The sequence below is a fragment of the Coregonus lavaretus genome (assembly GCF_964263955.1).
Source record: "Coregonus lavaretus genome assembly, contig: SUPER_35_unloc_1, whole genome shotgun sequence".
Classification (NCBI taxonomy): Eukaryota; Metazoa; Chordata; class Actinopteri; order Salmoniformes; family Salmonidae; genus Coregonus; species Coregonus lavaretus.
This window is the reverse complement of record NW_028167181.1, coordinates 3,773,269-3,793,378: the sequence shown is the minus strand read 5'-3', so window position 1 is coordinate 3,793,378 and position 20,110 is coordinate 3,773,269. Positions and strand designations below refer to the sequence as shown.

At 44.0% G+C, this 20,110-nt stretch overlaps 1 protein-coding gene across 7 annotated transcripts in view; it reads right to left on the bottom strand.

Annotated features, from left to right (window-relative positions):
• LOC311109940 (GRB2-associated-binding protein 1-like) overlaps positions 1 to 7,935 on the bottom strand; it is a 72,301-nt gene extending 64,366 nt beyond the window's left edge. For 4 of the 7 annotated variants that reach the window (XM_084188453.1, XM_084188457.1, XM_084188459.1 and 1 more), the window contains exons 1-2: positions 7,499 to 7,935; positions 7,261 to 7,390 (exon numbers count right to left, since the gene is read on the bottom strand). In XM_084188453.1, coding sequence (XP_084044579.1) covers positions 7,261 to 7,332 — 72 coding nt within the window. In that variant the 5' untranslated portion in view covers positions 7,333 to 7,390; positions 7,499 to 7,935. The remainder of the gene's footprint in view (positions 1 to 7,260; positions 7,391 to 7,498) is intronic. The other 3 variants (XM_084188455.1, XM_084188456.1, XM_084188454.1) reach the window with 3 other exon arrangements.
• Between the last annotated feature and the right edge of the window lie 12,175 nt (positions 7,936 to 20,110).

The window sequence follows — 20,110 nt, the reverse complement described above, 5'->3', positions numbered from 1 at the left end:
AACTATGGGAAGCATTGTAGTCAACATGGCCAGCATTCCTCTGGAACGCTTTCGACACCTTATAGAGTCCATGCCCTGACGGATTGAGGCTGTTATGAGGGCGGGAGCGCAACTCAATATTAGGAAAGTGTCCTTTAATGTTTTGTACACTCAGTGTATGATAAAAACTCAACGACAGTGTAAACAGCAAGAGCCAGGCAATAAAGGAACACATCTGTTTACAGACTGCACCGAGCGACGCCAGCAGCCCAACCTCCAAGCAACATGACAAAAAGCAAACAGTGTCGTTTAAAAAGGGGGGAAATTAACTTCAAACTAGTTGCTATCTTTTCCAAGAGGAGCAGTAAGGAGAGAGGTATAGGGGGGTGGGTGGTGCTAGCATTATTAGCAGTGTTTGTCAGCGAGGCGCATTATGAGTTACAACAGGCGGACTTTGGAAAGATGACATGGGCCTAGAAAGCCACATGACCATAATAGCCACAAAACAGAGAACTGGTCACCAGAGAGTGACGCAAGGAAATTGCTACATATGGGGAGGATGGGGTTTGTGCCGGTGGGCTTTCCCACTCCACAACACTAATAGGACCAGGACAAATCAGACCCCAACAAGGCAATACAGATAAATGTAGACTTCTTACTTATATGTAATAACTTAGAAGTTGAATAGATCTAATCTCTTATGGTTTCACTGCAGTCCCCGCTGTCAGACAGTGTGCCTTCTCTGACAGGCTACACTACACTTAACTGCTGTAGCACTAGGCCTATCGGTTTACGGCAGTGGATCAACTCTAGGCCTATTCTTGGTCCCGGAGTCCCAGACAGACTATCAGACAGAAAGTGTGCATACTTTAACTGTCTAGTGTCTGTTATAAAATACCTATGGCTTTCACCACTGGATTCCTAACTACACCAATAAATCCAAATCAGGCGAAAGCGAGCACTCCCGTTGCCACACACACACCTGAGTGAAAAACAAGCCGCTCAAAATACACCACTGCTCGATGTTGCAAAACACTGGCGGAGGTGGTTTTCACCCGTGTGTTGTTGTGTGTGCCCCTGTAAAATAACCCCAACTTTATTAATAGGACTTAGCTTTAATTGGCTGCTGTGTTATTGTGGTTATGCCCATTGTTTATCATGTCGTGATTGGGTTTCAAGCGGCCCCCGCTACGTAAACAAGCAAATTAAAACTGAGACAAAAAAGCGCCTTGGCTCATCTGGTGATAGTGGTGGAGCTCTGGGTACATAAACACTAGTCAGGTGGAGTCGTTTTCTTTTTTGGGGAATCATTCAAATACAAACAAGGAATGGGTCTGAGGGGACATTCTCTGTTTGGCAAATACTTCAACTTTCATTTCAGTTTTTTGAAACGACTGAAAAGAGGGATAAACAGGGTATATGTGATATGTAACAGCATTGTAATTGCTGCATCAACAAGATATCACCCCGCATTCATATTGCATGCCTTTGTTTTATCTTTCTATTTGTAATGGACATTTAAATAATTGATGGCCGATGCAATCCATTATTTTCTGGGCATGACTGCTCCCACACAACAGACGTCTGCTGCTTTTCAAAATGGACTGTTCCGTTGTCGTGGTAGCCAGGAGGACATACTCTGCATCCCAAATGGGACCCTGTTCCCTATATAGTACACTACTTTTAGGTGAAAAGCAGTGCAATATGATGGGAATAGTGCCGTTTGGGACGCATCCATAGTCTAGAACAGGGCTCTCTCCAACCCTGTTCCTGGAGATTTACCGTCCTGTAGGTTCACTCCAACCCTAATGATTCTAATAATTAGCTGGTTGATAAGATTAATAAGATCAGTTACAACTGGGGTTGGAGCGAAAACCCTACAGGACAGTAGCTCTCCAGGAACAGGGTTGGTGAGCCCTGGTCTAGAACAATCATGCTGGCTGGCGTAAGATGCTAACGCCACACAAGCGCTTCTCTGTGTCCTGTTCCAGGTTGAGGGAAAAAGTCCCCCCGTTCCACTCGCTAAGCAGATTTAATGAATCCTGTACTCAACAAAAAAAGCAAATCCTTTGTTTCGTTTGACCGCTCCACTGCGTCCCGTCCGTCTATCCGTCCGCTCTGTCGTTCATTCAGGAGTTGCAGCATTTCCTCCTCTGTTGGTCGCAAATCAAAAATGTTCAATTAGGCTTGAGCACAGGTAATGGCTTATAGGGCGCTGCAGCAGGCTACAGTAAGTGGTTCAGGTCAGGAGACAGACTCCCTCAAGCTGCTCACTGGTGAAGAGAAATGTAAACTACATGAGTGGATGGGGGGATATTTTCTGAGCCTGCTGGAAGATGTCCATCATCCCATGATTGGCACCATATTTCCTACATAGTGCACTACTTTTGAACAGGGCCCAAAAGTAAAGCACTATATAGGGAATAGTGTGCCATTTGGGACACAGCGCCATACTCAAAACTGGGACCTTCAGGGTTCAACATTTTCCCTCTCAGCCTGTCTCTGTAGTACTGTCGTTCAAACACTGAGGCCCTGTGAGGGAAAGGATGGGAAAAGCACGGCGTGAATAACCCCTCTGAATGCTTTGGATGGGACCAACCAATTGAGCTTCCTATGAGGAGAGGAGCGATCCATGTCGCCATACGGGGAGGTGACACCGAGAGAGAATCCCCATGCTGCCTCCCGGCCTCAGCTATCTCTGCACATAAAGTGGGGGTGACAAAGTAACAACCAACTTTTATTCCCCTTCATTTCCTTGGGTAGTGTAGAAAACACAGTGCAGATGTCTCAAGACACACAACCTGCAGGGCTCTCTCTTTGATGAAAGCTTTACAAGTGGGACCTCCATAAATTCACAGATTGCGAGACAGAGGCGAGAAACGAAAGAGGAAGATTGTAAAAAAGAAAGAAAAGAGACAGATGGAAAGTGTCAATGAAATGAAAACCAAACAGTTGCATTTTCAGAGCAAACGTTTCGATTTCTGCAGCTGGGAAAATCAGACTGAAGTGGTTGTGGAAGGTTTCCTCATACCATCTCACCAAGATGAGAAAAGGAGAATGGAACGGTTCTGAACTAACTCTTACCCTAAGAGGTCCAGAGCCTGCTGGTTTGCTGTTCTACCTGATAATTAATTACACCCACCTGGTGTCCCAGGTCTAAATCAGTCGCTGATTAGAGGAGAACAATGAAAAAAGTTACGTTTAAGGGCTACAGTAAATAAATGGACAAAATACCTATCCCGTGTATGGATAAACCTGAACATACTAAACATCCATAACACTGTGGTGCATGAAGTTTATATGCCAGCGTATGTCCCCTAGCCATGTGATAGAGACCCCTTTCTCTGGGGCCCTGCACTGTCATGGTTACGCTCCCACTATATAGGCTGTCTGTGCCTGCATGTGTCTCCACTCTCCAGAAAATAGAAAAAGGCCTTTGTGTGCACTTTGAGCGGCCCAGTGATCTGCCTGCCGGTAAACAGGGCGGTGCTGCAGACACAGGCAGGCCGCTGAACAGTTTAACCCTTGATCTCGTCCAATCAGGGGCTGAGCTGGCCAGCCGGGGACAAACTTTGCCCAGAATGGTTAACCTCCCGGCAGCCGGCAGGGCTACGTGTCTGGACTGGAGCTACTGTGGAGAGTAGAGGCTGAGTCTGGGGCTGAATGCTCAGACAGTTAGAGTCAACACTGTTGAGAATGAGAGGGCACACACAAACAGAAAGTCTATTTAGATCAACCTATACCGTCTATAGACGACCCGTCTCCCTGACAAACAACAGCAGCACCACTTCTCTGACCTTTGACCCCCCTCTCTCAGTCAACACCTCTACACACATACACAACCGCAACACCCATCCCTGTATCTGTAAGGTCACCTTTACATTCAGAACCCTTGCCAGAGTTAGACCGATATTATGAGGCAGGCCTATATTCTGGATGGGCCCCAGAAATCGGGTCATGATGACGTGGTTACGGCGTAATCCTGAAGACCCGTAGGCTGTGTTAGGCGTTATGGGTTCTGTTATTCACAGTCCCAGTCACATGCCATCCTGAGACGGCTCAAGTGAGGTCACCTCCACCCACAACCGCTGCTGTCGTTAACCACTGCCACACACAGACACTCACAGATACACACACACACACACACTCAGCGAGTGGGTCGCACACACCTGGCCCAGTGTAACTCAGTGGGGGCTCCAGCTAACAGCTTCAACCAGGGCCAGAAACAACAATCTGCCAGTGATCAGTGTTCCCTCTCATACTGCATGCAGGGCATAATCTAGATCACACAGATCCTATTAACACACTCTGGAGGGACAAAATACAGCCATTCATATTGTAGAACACCATTAAGGAGACACACACACAGTTCCAAAACATCCACACACAAGGTTACAAAAACGCTGTTTAAACAGACGCCGCCAGGCTTTGGCAGAAGTGTGAATCAGATGAATTGGGTCAAAGAGTTCTTCAAAGAGACAGCAGCAGAACAGCCTGTTCCTACAGGGGCAAAAAGAGGCAGCAACAAAACAGCTTGTTATAGGGGCACAAAGAGGCCATTTAGGCCAGAATGGACACATACCAAATCATACAAATAGATAAACACATTCTTAGGGCCTAATGAATGTAGGGTGAGATAAATACACACTAGTCTATAGACCTGAGGGTAGTAAAGGAGTAGACTACAGCGCAATCGGGTCACAATCTTAGTTTGTTCAGGGGCCTGGTGAAATGCAACGCACTACACTTACCCATTGGATTATGCACTTATCAAAATGTCCACTTCTAAGGGAGTAGACCGTTCTCAGTGCTCCATTCACATAAGGATAAGTGTTCCCAGTCAGTCACTCCAAAGTGACACGCTGTAAGTAAGATGGACTTAATGAATGAACACCTCAGGGTGTCGCAGTCCACCATGTCACCCAGTTAGCAGTTACAAAACCTCAGTGTGCAGCGGCTGGGCTGGCTCCCTACACTACCCTCCAGTTAAACATCACTCGGGCACACGAGCGCACACACATGGCTCCCTGGGTCTTGGGAATAAGGAATTTTGGTCACTGAGTCTGTCATGTGATCAGAGTCTCCCGTCTCATCTGTTCCTGCTGTGGGAGGGCATGGTTACTGTATCACCATGGTTACTGTATCACCATGGTTAATGTGTCACCACCACCACTAGCCATCCCATAGTACCCCCTACACCCCCCTGGCTGACTGACTGACACATTTCACAAGGACAGAGGGAGTGTTGAGCTCTGGGTGCCGATTGATCATGACTAGGGGCTGGACTTCTTATCCTGATCATATGACCTGATCAGGAAAAGCTCTGGGCCCTCAATACAGGCTCTAACTAACACTATAACTTTTATCCTGACCATGTGACCTGACCAGGAAAAGCACTGGGCCCTCGATACAGGCTCTAACTAAGACTATAACTTTTTATCCTGACCATGTGACCTGACCAGGAAAAGCACTGGGCCCTCGATACAGGCTCTAACTAAGACTATAACTTTTTATCCTGACCATGTGCCCTGACCAGGAAAAGCACTGGGCCCTCGATACAGGCTCTAACTAGGACTAAGTAGGGACAGGAAGTGTTCCCAAAGTCAGGAAAAACTCCTGTCCTAGGCATGTAGTAACAAGGACAACGAGGAAGACAATGAACTGAGTTCAGATTCAGAATGATCATAACATCAGTGGTGGAGGGAGAATAGAAGGAATGGTATTTGGCAGGCGATGCCTTGGTTCAGTATCGCCAACCAGAGACGACATTGGGAGAATCTCAATTGCATACTCCTCGCATCCTCCTCTCTCTCATCCTCCTTCTCAAAACCCATTGGATGAGAAAGCCAGAGGTCGCGCCCCTTTTACCTTCTCCTCCAATGGGTTTTGAGAAGGAGGAGAGAGGACGCGAGGGGTATGCAATAGATATTCTCCCTGAGAGATCAGTTGAGGAGAACTGTGGTTCCTGTGAAAACATGTAGAGCGCAGGGCCGTCCAGTTCCTAATGCAAACATCAATAGAGATATCCAATAACCCACAAACACAACACTTAACAGCAAGCCTCTTTTAAAAATGGCAATTTTCTCTCAGAGATGTGGTGTGCAGTCTCTTTTCTAAGCCATCTTTGTAGGTTAGCAAATACAACTGATAGCGGGCCCACGAATACAATGGTGATAGATGTTCTTTGGATAGATAACAGATCCAATATCATAGGAACTAATATACAGCCAACTGATTCACACAGTAAGCAAAGGGGACAAGCATATACAGAGAGGCAATTTCCTTACGGTGTGAGAATGTTTAATACTTTCTCAGGTTAAAAACACAAAAGGTCATGTAAGACTATCAACAATGACATCCAGCTTCTAAAGTGTGTGATTTCTAGAGAGAGACATCCATTATATTGCGTAATCATGTTCTAGCTATGCAACTGTGATTGAAATGTATTTTCATATCATTTCAATACTTCAATGTTATGACACTACTGTACTGATTTGTATGGGTATAGTCTACATGGGACACACTTTTCACGCCACTTTGACACAAAGTGATTTGTAGCACGTTAGGAGAGCATTTTTGGTAACCTTAACCTCAGTCTCTTAACCTGCTACGAAAAATTCACTTCGCTAACGAAGTGGCGTGAAAAGTGTTTCCATAGTCTACATAGACTAGAGTTTCCTGCGACAACCAGGAACTGCTTTCGAAAGCATTCCTTATGGAGAACACAAGTCCATTGGAATTCATTCACGACATTGTGAGAGTTGTCAATGTGATCTGTTTGTTAGATCGGTACATTAGTGAAACCTACAGTTAGGATTTTGACATTGGAAGCTTGTGCGCATAAACGATTATGCTATGACTAGACAGACGAGCATTTCAGTTGCCTTGCGTGGAATGCGAATGTTGCACAGTATGGGGCCATCTTCATGAATGCCTTGAAGTAAACCCACTGTTGGAATTTGCATCAAATCACTGAAAAGCTCAACAGCATGCAGGCTGTCATCATATCAAGATGTAGCCATGGAGGCCATTGTCATTTGACAATACAATCGGATTTGAAATCAACTTCTGGCTATTCATGAATTGCCGATAGTTTTGTTGTATTAAACAAAGATTCGAGATGGTGCATAAACTTTGTGCAGCTAGGGGAACTGATTAGCTAGGCTACGTACGGGACTTCGAAATAATCGAAAGTGTTTAACATTTGCATAGCTAAAATGTATCCGCTCTTTGTGGTAACGATCCAAAGCAAGATATGAATATGATAACGCTTAGACTTACGTAACGTCTCAACTTTTTTTCTGGAGGTGATTTTCTTAGCCAGCCGGAGCACACCACATCTCCCCCGCTCATCTTTCCTCCTTTCCTCCTCGCCGTCTGGATGTTGTGGCCGAGATTGTTTTGAGTGAACCTGCAAATATTGACAGGGAGCGGTCAATGGAAATAAAGCAGAAAAAGTTACAATGTCGCATTGGTTGAGATTTTATGAGTTGTTTATGAGTGGGTAAGCGATAAATACCGTCACACCTCCCTCGATAGACTGCGCTGCGAGTCACCAACAGCGATACTTTAAGATAGTCCTCTGAAATGTATCAACCACTTTTGTCAAGAAGTGTGTTAAATAGCCAAATTAAATCCCAAAGTGTCGTGCGTCCGTGGTTACCTTCTTTCTGGATATGTTTCGTTCTCCAGGCAGAATAGTTGCTAGCAAGACAAGCGCTAGCAAGTAACACTCGCCGAGTTTGGCTTTCAGTGAAAGCTCTTTTATGCAATTCCTTCCAAAGTAGAACAAATATTTTTAAGCACACTTGGATACTTATTTTCCTCTCCTTTCCGACGCATAATTGTTTCACATAAAGTACAATGCCGTTTCACCGACCTTCCTCCCAGTTTCACTCGCTGTGGTTGCTAATTATGATTGACAGATCGGCAGCTCTGTGTTTTCCCTGAACTCAGCTTGACAGCCTCCTTTAGAACACGCAGGCAGAGGGAGAGGCGGCGTGCAAGAAAAATTAACCAACACACGATGGGACATGTAGTTCTCAATTGTTTGGCGTTTCTTCCCCAAAACAAATAACCGTATTTTGATAAATGCTTTTTTGCATATGGTTTGTATTGAATTATACCCATCTACCCGAATACAGGTGGAAATAATGGCTTTTTAATGACCGAACGGAATAACAAAGAAACTACATTCCAGTGTTCAAAGTAGGACCTATTTTCCAATGCGCACGTGCAAACTACACTTACCACAATGCGCGCGCATTTGTGCGCTCGAAGTCATGCAACCTCGAGGACAGTGTAGAAATGACCATACAATTAGACAGTAGGCGATTGCCATTACATTATATCTGTGTGTAAGTGTAAGCACCAAAAACAGAAACAACAAAACCCGAATAGTTCAGCAACAATAAATAAAACAGATCTATTCATCATCATCGTTATCATCAAAAAATACAAATGAAACAATATTGGATTTATTTTACTCTTGAGTTCACCCAATTTCTTTGTTGCTTCATTGCAAGCAAGGCTGCAAGCAAGGCTATCCATCCCTTGAAAACGTTATTGTTGTTCTTGGAGACCCTGAGCCTGACTATTGGCAATTGGGCAGAGATGAGTTCCCATGAGGGTTAAAGTATCTGTGGAATCCTGGAATGCTATTGTAATGGTAAATAGCTCTCCACTGTCTTTTGGCTCTTAGCCTGTTTTTGTAAGTGCATCTATAATGTTTGACTGCCATTTTCTAATGGGTTTGAGCATAGTATACAAGAAGGCCAATATTGTTGTGATTAAAGAATAGTTAACTGATGTACAAAAACAAGTATTAACTTTTCATATATTCCTGTAGCTCAGTTGGTAGAGCATGACGCTTCTAACACCAGGGTTGCGGGTTCGATTCCCACGGGGGGCCAGTATGAAAAATGTATGCACTCACTAATTGTAAGTCGCTCTGGATAAGAGCGTCTGCTAAATGACTAAAAAAAATCAAAAATAAATAAATATCGAATACAAATTAATAACATTTACATTTACATTTAAGTCATTTAGCAGACGCTCTTATCCAGAGCGACTTACAAATTGGTGCATTCACCCTATAGCCAGTGGGTTAACCACTTTACAACAATGTTTTTTTTTTTGGGGGGGGGGGGGGGGGGGGGGGGCTAGAAGGATTACTTCATCCTATCCCAGGTATTCCTTAAAGAGGTGGGGTTTCAAATGTCTCCGGAAGGTGGTGAGTGACTCCGCTGTCCTGGCGTCGTGAGGGAGCTTGTTCCACCATTGGGGTGCCAGAGCAGCGAACAGTTTTGACTGGGCTGAGCGGGAACTATGCTTCCGCAGAGGAAGGGGAGCCAGCAGGCCAGAGGTGGATGAACGCAATGCCCTCGTTTGGGTGTAGGGACTGATCAGAGCCTGAAGGTACGGAGGTGCCGTTCCCCTCACTGCTCCATAGGCAAGCACCATGGTCTTGTAACGGATGCGAGCTTCAACTGGAAGCCAGTGGAGTGTGCGGAGGAGGGGGATGACGTGAGAGAACTTGGGAAGGTTGAACACCAGACGGGCTGCGGCATTCTGGATGAGTTGTAGGGGTTTAATGGCACAGGCAGGGATCCCAGCCAACAGCGAGTTGCAGTAATCCAGACGGGAGATGACAAGTGCCTGGATTAGGACCTGTGCCGCTTCCTGTGTAAAGCAGGGTCGTACTCTCCGAATGTTGTAGAGCATGAACCTGCAGGATCGGGTCACCGCCTTGATGTTAGCGGAGAACGACAGGGTGTTGTCCAGGGTCACGCCAAGGCTCTTCGCACTCTGGGAGGAGGACACAACGGAGTTGTCAACCGTGATGGCGAGATCATGGAACGGGCAGTCCTTCCCCGGGAGGAAGAGCAGCTCCGTCTTGCCAGGGTTCAGCTTGAGGTGGTGATCCGTCATCCATACTGATATGTCGGCCAGACATGCAGAGATGCGATTCGCCACCTGGTTATCAGAAGGGGGAAAGGAGAAGATTAGTTGTGTATCGTCAGCGTAGCAATGATAGGAGAGGCCATGTGAGGATATGACAGAGCCAAGTGACTTGGTGTATAGGGAGAAAAGGAGAGGGCCTAGAACTGAGCCCTGGGGGACACCAGTGGTGAGAGCACGTGGTGCGGAGACAGCTTCTCGCCACGCCACTTGGTAGGAGCGACCGGTCAGGTAGGACGCAATCCAGGAGTGAGCCGCGCCGGAGATGCCCAGCTCAGAGAGGGTGGAGAGGAGGATCTGATGGTTCACAGTATCAAAGGCAGCAGACAGGTCTAGAAGGACAAGAGCAGAGGAGAGAGAGTTAGCTTTAGCAGTGCGGAGAGCCTCCGTGACACAGAGAAGAGCAGTCTCAGTTGAATGACCAGTCCTGAAACCTGACTGGTTTGGATCAAGAAGGTCATTCTGAGAGAGATAGCAAGAGAGTTGGCTAAAGACGGCACGCTCAATAGTTTTGGAAAGAAAAGAAAGAAGGGATACTGGTCTGTAGTTGTTGACATCAGTGGGATCGAGTGTTGGTTTTTTGAGAAGGGGTGCAACTCTCGCTCTCTTGAAGACGGAAGGGACATGGCCAGCGGTCAAGGATGAGTTGATCAGCGAGGTGAGGTAGGGGAGAAGGTCACTGGAGATGGTCTGGAGAAGAGAGGAGGGGATGGGGTCAAGCGGGCAGGTTGTTGGGCGGCCTGCAGTCACTAGTCGCAAGATTTTATCTGGAGAGAGAGGGGAGAAAGAAGTCAAAGCATAGGGTAGGGCAGTGTGAGCAGGACCAGCAGTGTCATTAGACTTAACAAACGAGGATCGGATGTCGTCAACCTTCTTTTCAAAGTGGTTGACGAAGTCATCCACAGAGAGGGAGGAGGGGGGGGGGGGGGGGGGGGGGAATAACTATTCTGGTGCACAACAGCAATCACATTTCAATGCATGACTGTGGCACTAAACACTGAGGCAACACAATAGCATTGAAACAATGTATTAATCATACCCTTATTCACAACTATATACAGACTAACAGGCATGACCCACCCAGTTCTGAGTGAGACTTTACATTCTAATATTAATCAATGTAAACATTCACATACAGCCAAGAAAGATATTCATCATAGTATAGCACCATACAGAAGGCAAGCCCAACCAGTGAGGACAACCATTGATGTACATTTGTCACAGTCTACCATCCATAATACTGTTGAGCCTACTTGTCAAAGTCTTCCAAAATACTATTATTTTTACTGTGTGCTCCTCAATATTTTATTTATTTAACTAGGCAAGTCAGTTAAGAACAAATTCTTATTTACAATGACGGCCTACCCCTGCCAAACCCTCCCCTAACCCGGATGACACTTGGATCGAACCAGGGTCCGTAGTGACGCCTCTAGCACTGAGATGCAGTGCCTTAGACCACTGCGCCACTCGGCTCTATGACACTATAGAGCTGAAAGAAAAATATTACTGTGGTAAAAGTTGCTCTAGTCATTGGCATTTTGCTGAGCCATGCTAGTCACTGGGGAACTTAACAGGAGCATAAATCACAACTTCATGGTCCCCAAAAGACTCAAATGGGAAAAGAGAGAGAAAGGGGGAGAGAGGGAGGGAGACAGAAAGAGAAGGCATTGTTTATTAAATTAAATTAAAAATGAGTGGTTCCAGAGTTCATGCTTTTGCAAGGGACTTACACTTTTATGAGAAAGGCATTAAAACCAATGTCATTTTACATGCCATGGGAGAGACCAACCACACAAAAAAACACAAAAAAAACAGTGATCAAACGATAAGCATTTGTGATTTATTGTGTTTGTGTGGGGATGTTAGCTGCTCATCAAGTCTTCCCACTGGTTTTTGCCTTCATTGTTATTACATACTGAAACCTCTGCAATAATAGAGGGGTTATAGCATCCATTTTGCCACCCCCCGCCACAATAATAGTATATCATAACTTCAATTGAATTGTATTGTACTTTATATGTTCCCAGAGGAAAGTTGGTTCGCCACCATGGCAGTAAATACAATAGACTGAAAAAGTTGCTCCTAAAAAGTGCAGCCAGGCAAGTCTACATACAATACTGAACAAAAATATAAACGCAACACGCAACAATTTCAACCATTTTACTGTGTTACAATTCATATAAGGAAATCAGTCAGTTGAAATAAATAAATTAGGTCCTAATCAATGGATTCCACATGACTGGGCAGGGGCACAGCCATGAGTGGGCTTGGGAAGGCATAGGCCCACCCACTTGGGAGCCAGGTCCAGCCAATCAGAATGAGTTTTTATTACAGACAGAAATACTCCTCAGTTTCATCAGCTGTCCGGGTGGCTGGTCTCAGACGATCCTGCAGGTGAAGAAGCTGGATGTGGAGGGCCTGGGCTGGCGTGGTTACACTTGGTCTGCATTTGTGAGGCCGGTTGGACGCACTGCCAAATTCTCTAAAACAACATTGGAGGCAGCATATGGTAGATATATTAACATTACATTCTCTGGCAACAGCTCTGGTGGAGATTCCTGCAGTTTGCATGCCAATTGCACGCTCCATCAAAACATGAGACATCTGTGGCATTGTGTTGTGTGACAAAACTGCACATTTTAGAGTGACCTTATATTGTCTCCAGCACAAGGTGCACCTGTGTAATGATCATGCTGTTTAATCAGCTTCTTGATATGCCACACCTGTCAGGTGGATTGATGATCTTGGCAAAGGAGAACTGCTCACTAACAGGGATGTAAACAAATCAGTATATTTGGGCAATCTGAACCTGCTGATAAAGCTGCTCTGGTGCTATCAAAAAAAAAGCCACACTTGATATCATACAACATTTAGTTGTGTAATTTACAGTGAATGCCATTGCTCAAAACTTTTGAAGTTTCCTTACAAAACTGTAGAAGTGAATCGCAAATGGATTGGTCGATTAATAATTGAATGATTTTTCCCAAATGCTTTTTGAGGCGATTACAGTGCTACTACTACAGTGTGTTGTAAACCTAATGGCAGAGATACCGAATAGCACAGAAATGTCCCATTTGCAAACCACAAGCTTGCATTGCTACATTACACATATTGGCTATGCCATTAGCAACAGCAAGAGTGCTGATGGGGTCAACCATTGCATACCATTCAAAATCAAATCAAATCAACAACAAAAAAATGTCACATGCTCCGAATACAACAGGTGTAGATCTTACAGTGAAATGCTTACTTACAAGCCCTTAACCAACAATGCAGTTTTAAGAAAGAATACCAACAACAACAAAAAAAATCACAAAGAAATACTATATAAAACTATGCGAAATAAAAGTAACAAATAATTAAAGAGCAGCAGTAAAAATAACAATAGCGAGGCTATATACAGGGGGTACTGGTACTGAGTCAATGTGCGGGGGCACCGGTTAGTCGAGGTAATTGAGGTAATATGTACACTACCGTTCAAAAGTTTGGGGTCACTTAGAAATGTCCTTGTTTTCGAAAGAAAAGCTATTTTTTTGTCCATTAAAATAACATCAAATTGATCAGAAATACAGTGTAGACATTGTTAATGTTGTAAATGGCTATAGTAGCTGGAAACGGCTGATCTTTAATGGAATATCTACACAGGCATACAGAGGCCCATTATCAGCAACCAACAGGCGCCTCACATGTCCTCAACTGGCAGCTTCATTAAATAGTACCCGCAAAACACCAGTCTCAACGTCAACAGTGAAGAGGCGACTCCGGGATGCTGACCTTCTAGGCAGAGTTGCAAAGAAAAAGCCATATCTCAGACTGCCCATCTTAATCTTTTATTTTTATTGGCCAGTCTGAGATATGGCTTTTTCTTTGCAACTCTGCCTAGGTCAGCATCCCGGAGTCGCCTCTTCACTGTTGACGTTGAGACTGGTATTTTGCGGGTACTATTTAATGAAGCTGCCAGTTGAGGACATGTGAGGCGCCTGTTTCTCAAACTAGACACTAATCTGTGGCATTGTGTTGTGTGACAAAACTGCACATTTTAGAGTGACCTTATATTGTCTCCAGCACAAGGTGCACCTGTGTAATGATCATGCTGTTTAATCAGCTTCTTGATATGCCACACCTGTCAGGTGGATTGATGATCTTGGCAAAGGAGAACTGCTCACTAACAGGGATGTAAACAAATCAGTATATTTGGGCAATCTGAACCTGCTGATAAAGCTGCTCTGGTGCTATCAAAAAAAAAGCCACACTTGATATCATACAACATTTAGTTGTGTAATTTACAGTGAATGCCATTGCTCAAAACTTTTGAAGTTTCCTTACAAAACTGTAGAAGTGAATCGCAAATGGATTGGTCGATTAATAATTGAATGATTTTTCCCAAATGCTTTTTGAGGCGATTACAGTGCTACTACTACAGTGTGTTGTAAACCTAATGGCAGAGATACCGAATAGCACAGAAATGCCCCATTTGCAAACCACAAGCTTGCATTGCTACATTACACATATTGGCTATGCCATTAGCAACAGCAAGAGTGCTGATGGGGTCAACCATTGCATACCATTCAAAATCAAATCAAATCAACAACAAAAAAATGTCACATGCTCCGAATACAACAGGTGTAGATCTTACAGTGAAATGCTTACTTACAAGCCCTTAACCAACAATGCAGTTTTAAGAAAGAATACCAACAACAACAAAAAAAATCACAAAGAAATACTATATAAAACTATGCGAAATAAAAGTAACAAATAATTAAAGAGCAGCAGTAAAAATAACAATAGCGAGGCTATATACAGGGGGTACTGGTACTGAGTCAATGTGCGGGGGCACCGGTTAGTCGAGGTAATTGAGGTAATATGTACACTACCGTTCAAAAGTTTGGGGTCACTTAGAAATGTCCTTGTTTTCGAAAGAAAAGCTATTTTTTTGTCCATTAAAATAACATCAAATTGATCAGAAATACAGTGTAGACATTGTTAATGTTGTAAATGGCTATAGTAGCTGGAAACGGCTGATCTTTAATGGAATATCTACACAGGCATACAGAGGCCCATTATCAGCAACCAACAGGCGCCTCACATGTCCTCAACTGGCAGCTTCATTAAATAGTACCCGCAAAACACCAGTCTCAACGTCAACAGTGAAGAGGCGACTCCGGGATGCTGACCTTCTAGGCAGAGTTGCAAAGAAAAAGCCATATCTCAGACTGCCCATCTTAATCTTTTATTTTTATTGGCCAGTCTGAGATATGGCTTTTTCTTTGCAACTCTGCCTAGGTCAGCATCCCGGAGTCGCCTCTTCACTGTTGACGTTGAGACTGGTATTTTGCGGGTACTATTTAATGAAGCTGCCAGTTGAGGACATGTGAGGCGCCTGTTTCTCAAACTAGACACTAATCTGTGGCATTGTGTTGTGTGACAAAACTGCACATTTTAGAGTGACCTTATATTGTCTCCAGCACAAGGTGCACCTGTGTAATGATCATGCTGTTTAATCAGCTTCTTGATATGCCACACCTGTCAGGTGGATGGATGATCTTGGCAAAGGAGAACTGCTCACTAACAGGGATGTAAACAAATCAGTATATTTGGGCAATCTGAACCTGCTGATAAAGCTGCTCTGGTGCTATCAAAAAAAAGGCCACACTTGATATCATACAACATTGAGTTGTGTAATTTACAGTGAATGCCATTGCTCAATAAAACTTTTGATGTTTCCTTACAAAACTGTAGAAGTGAATCGCAAATGGATTGGTCGATTAATAATTGAGTGATTTTTCCCAAATGCTTTTTGAGGCGATTACAGTGCTACTACTACAGTGTGTTGTAAACCTAATGGCAGAGATACCGAATAGCACAGAAATGCCCCATTTGCAAACCACAAGCTTGCATTGCTACATTACACATATTGGCTATGCCATTAGCAACAGCAAGAGTGCTGATAGGGTCAACCATTGCATACCATTCAAAATCAAATCAAATCCACAAAAAATTTTCACATGCTCCGAATACAACAGGTGTAGATCTTACAGTGAAATGCTTACTTACAAGCCCTTAACCAACAATGCAGTTTTAAGAAAGAATACCAACAACAACAAAAAAAATCACAAAGAAATACTATATAAAACTATGCGAAATAAAAGTAACAAATAATTAAAGAGCAGCAGTAAAAATAACAATAGCGAGGCTATATACAGGGGGTACTGGTACTGAGTCAATGTGCGGGGGCACCGGTTAGTCGAGGTAATATGTACACTACCGTTCAAAAGTTTGGGGTCACTTAGAAATGTCCTTGTTTTCGAAAGAAAAGCTATTTTTTTGTCCATTAAAATAACATCAAATTGATCAGAAATACAGTGTAGACATTGTTAATGTTGTAAATGGCTATAGTAGCTGGAAACGGCTGATCTTTAATGGAATATCTACACAGGCATACAGAGGCCCATTATCAGCAACCAACAGGCGCCTCACATGTCCTCAACTGGCAGCTTCATTAAATAGTACCCGCAAAACACCAGTCTCAACGTCAACAGTGAAGAAGCGACTCCGGGATGCTGACCTTCTAGGCAGAGTTGCAAAGAAAAAGCCATATCTCAGACTGCCCATCTTAATCTTTTATTGGCCAGTCTGAGATATGGCTTTTTCTTTGCAACTCTGCCTAGAAGGTCAGCATCCCGGAGTCGCCTCTTCACTGTTGACGTTGAGACTGGTGTTTTGCGGGTACTATTTAATGAAGCTGCCAGTTGAGGACATGTGAGGCGCCTGTTTCTCAAACTAGACACTAATGTATTTGTCCTCTTGCTCAGTTGTGCACCGGGGCCTCCCACTCCTCTTCTATTCTGGTTAGAGACAGTTTGCACTGTTCTGTGAAGGGAGTAGTAAACAGCGTTGTACGAGATCTTCAGTTTCTTGGCAATTTCTCACATGGAATAGCCTTCATTTCTCAGAACAAGAATAGACTGCCGAGTTTCAGAAGAGTTCTTTGTTTCTGGCCATTTTGAGCCTGTAATCGAACCCACAACTGCTGCTGCTCCAGATACTCAACTATTCTCAAGAAAGCCAGATTTATTGCTTCTTTAATCAGCGCAACAGTTTTCAGCTGTGCTAACATAATTGCAAAAGGGTTTTCTAATGATCAATTAGCCTTTCAAAATGATAAACTTGGATTAGCAAACAAAACATGCCATTGGAACACAGGACTGATGGTTGCTGATAATGGGCCTCTGTATGCCTATGTAGATATTCCATTAAAAATCAGCCATTTCCAGCTACAATATCCATTTACAACATTAACAATGTCTACACTGTATTTCTGATCAATTTGATGTTATTTTAATGGACATTTTTTTGTGCTTTTCTTTCAAAAACGAGGACATTTCTAAGTGACCCCAAACTTTTGAACGGTAGTGTCCATGTACAGTAGGTAGAGTTATTAAAGTGACTATGCATAGATAATAAACAGAGAGTAGCAGCAGCGTAAAAGAGGGGGGGTGGGGGGCAATGCAAATAGTCTAGGTAGCCATTTGATTAGATGTTCAGGAGTCTTATGGCTTGGGGGTAGAAGCTGTTTAGAAGCCTCTTGGACCTAGACTAGGCGCTCCGGTACCACTTGCCATGCGGTAGCAGAGAGAACAGTCTATGACTAGGGTGGCTGGAGTCTGACAACTTTTAGGGCCTTCCTCTGACACCGCCTGGTATAGTGGTCCTGAATGGCAGGAAGCTTGGCCCCAGTGATGCACTGGGCCGTACGCACTACCCTCTATTCATGTAGTGCCCTTATTGCAAGTCTGATACTACTGTTTTAATACCCATTATATAAGGATGTTTTGATATCCTTTTGGGTCCATTTCGACTGGGTAAGGAAACCTATCCTAGCTGGTAACTTGAATGATGAGGCTTCCCATGGGAGGTCTGTCTGACATCACTGTGAACTCTCCTGTCTGTCACTGTCATAATCCCTCTACTGGGTCATGTTCGTTAGGGCACACCGTAACAAAACATTTAAAAATGCTGTGCAACGTTAAACTAAAATGAGTTTTTCAGATAGTACCTCCCCATTTCAGAACGATTTCCTCCGTTTGGTGCCTAATGAACATGACCCATGGTATTATATGAGATTGTCAAGGAGGACGGATTTACAGTGAGGGAAAAAAGTATTTGATCCCCTGCTGATTTTGTACGTTTGCCAACTGACAAAGACATGATCAGTCTATAATTTTAATGGTAGGTTTATTTGAACAGTGAGAGACAGAATAACAACAAAAAAATCAAGAAAAACACATGTCAAAAATGTTATAAATTGATTTGCATTTTAATGAGGGAAATAAGTATTTGACCCCTCTGCAAAACATGACTTAGTACTTGGTGGCAAAACCCTTGTTGGCAATCACAGAGGTCAGATGTTTCTTGTAGTTGGCCACCAGGTTTGCACACATCTCAGGAGGGATTTTGTCCCACTCCTCTTTGCAGATCTTCTCCAAGTCATTAAGTTTTCGAGGCTGACGTTTGGCAACTCGAACCTTCAGCTCCCTCCACAGATTTTCTATGGGATTAAGGTCTGGAGACTGGCTAGGCCACTCCAGGACCTTAATGTGCTTCTTCTTGAGCCACTCCTTTGTTGCCTTGGCCGTGTGTTTTGGGTCATTGTCATGCTGGAATACCCATCCACAAACCATTTTCAATGCCCTGGCTGAGGGAAGGAGGTTCTCACCCAAGATTTGACGGTACATGGCCACATCCATCGTCCCTTTGATGCGGTGAATTTGTCCTGTCCCCTTAGCAGAAAAACACCCCCAAAGCATAATGTTTCCACCTCCATGTTTGACGGTGGGGATGTTGTTCTTGGGGTCATAGGCAGCATTTCTCCTCCTCCAAACATGGCGAGTTGAGTTGATGCCAAAGAGCTCCATTTTGGTCTCATCTGACCACAACACTTTCACCCAGTTCTCCTCTGAATCATTCAGATGTTCATTGGCAAACTTCAGACGGGCACGTATATGTGCTTTCTTGAGCAGGGGGACCTTGCGGGTGCTGCAGAATTTCAGTCCTTCACGGCATAGTGTGTTACCAATTGTTTTCTTGGTGACTATGGTCCCAGCTGCCTTGAGATCATTGACAAGATCCTCCCGTGTAGTTCTGAGCTGATTCCTCACCGTTCTCATGATCATTGCAACTCCACGAGGTGAGATCTTGCATGGAGCCCCATGCTGAGGGAGATTGACAGTTCTTTTGTGTTTCTTCCATTTGCGAATAATCGCACCAACTGTTGTCACCTTCTCACCAAGCTGCTTGGCGATGGTCTTGTTGCCCATTCCAGCCTTGTGTAAGTCTACAAATCTTGTCCCTGACATCCTTGGAGAGCTCTTTGGTCTTGGCTATGGTGGAGAGTTTGGAATCTGATTGATTGATTGCTTCTGTGGACAGGTGTCTTTTATACAGGTAACAAACTGAGATTAGGAGCACTCCCTTTAAGAGTGTGCTCCTAATCTCAGCTCGTTACCTGTAGAAAAGACACCTGGGAGCCAGAAATCTTTCTGATTGAGAGGGGTCAAATACTTATTTCCCTCATTAAAATGCAAATCAATTTATAACATTTTTGACATGCGTTTTTCTGGATTTTTGTTGTTGTTATTCTGTCTCTCACTGTTCAAATAAACCTACCATTAAAATTATAGACTGATAATGTCTTTGTCAGTGGGCAAACATACAAAATCAGCAGGGGATCAAATACTTTTTTCCCCCTCACTGTATTTCCTTCTTCCTGGATACTTCGTCAGGCTTATTAAACATTTTCACCTGTGGGCATAGAATGACCGAATGCTGGGACTGTGCATGAGAAACCTTGACACGCCACAGCAGTGACACAAACACACCACACATGAAGCAGGTGGTCTTGGCTACAGCTTCAAAGCCACTCTGCTCAGTCTTTGATCTAGGGAAGGGTAAAGGGGATACCTAGTCAGTTGCACAACTCTATGCATTCAACCGAAATGAGTCTTCCACATTTATCCCAACCCCTCTAGGTTCTCTGATGAAATCATATCCACACACTGGCAGTGGAAATGTTACCACCACAGTAACTTTGCATGCAATTAATCTGTATCACAGCAACAGACTCCATTAAATGGGAACACCACCCAAAAGGTAAATGTATGGACATTCAATC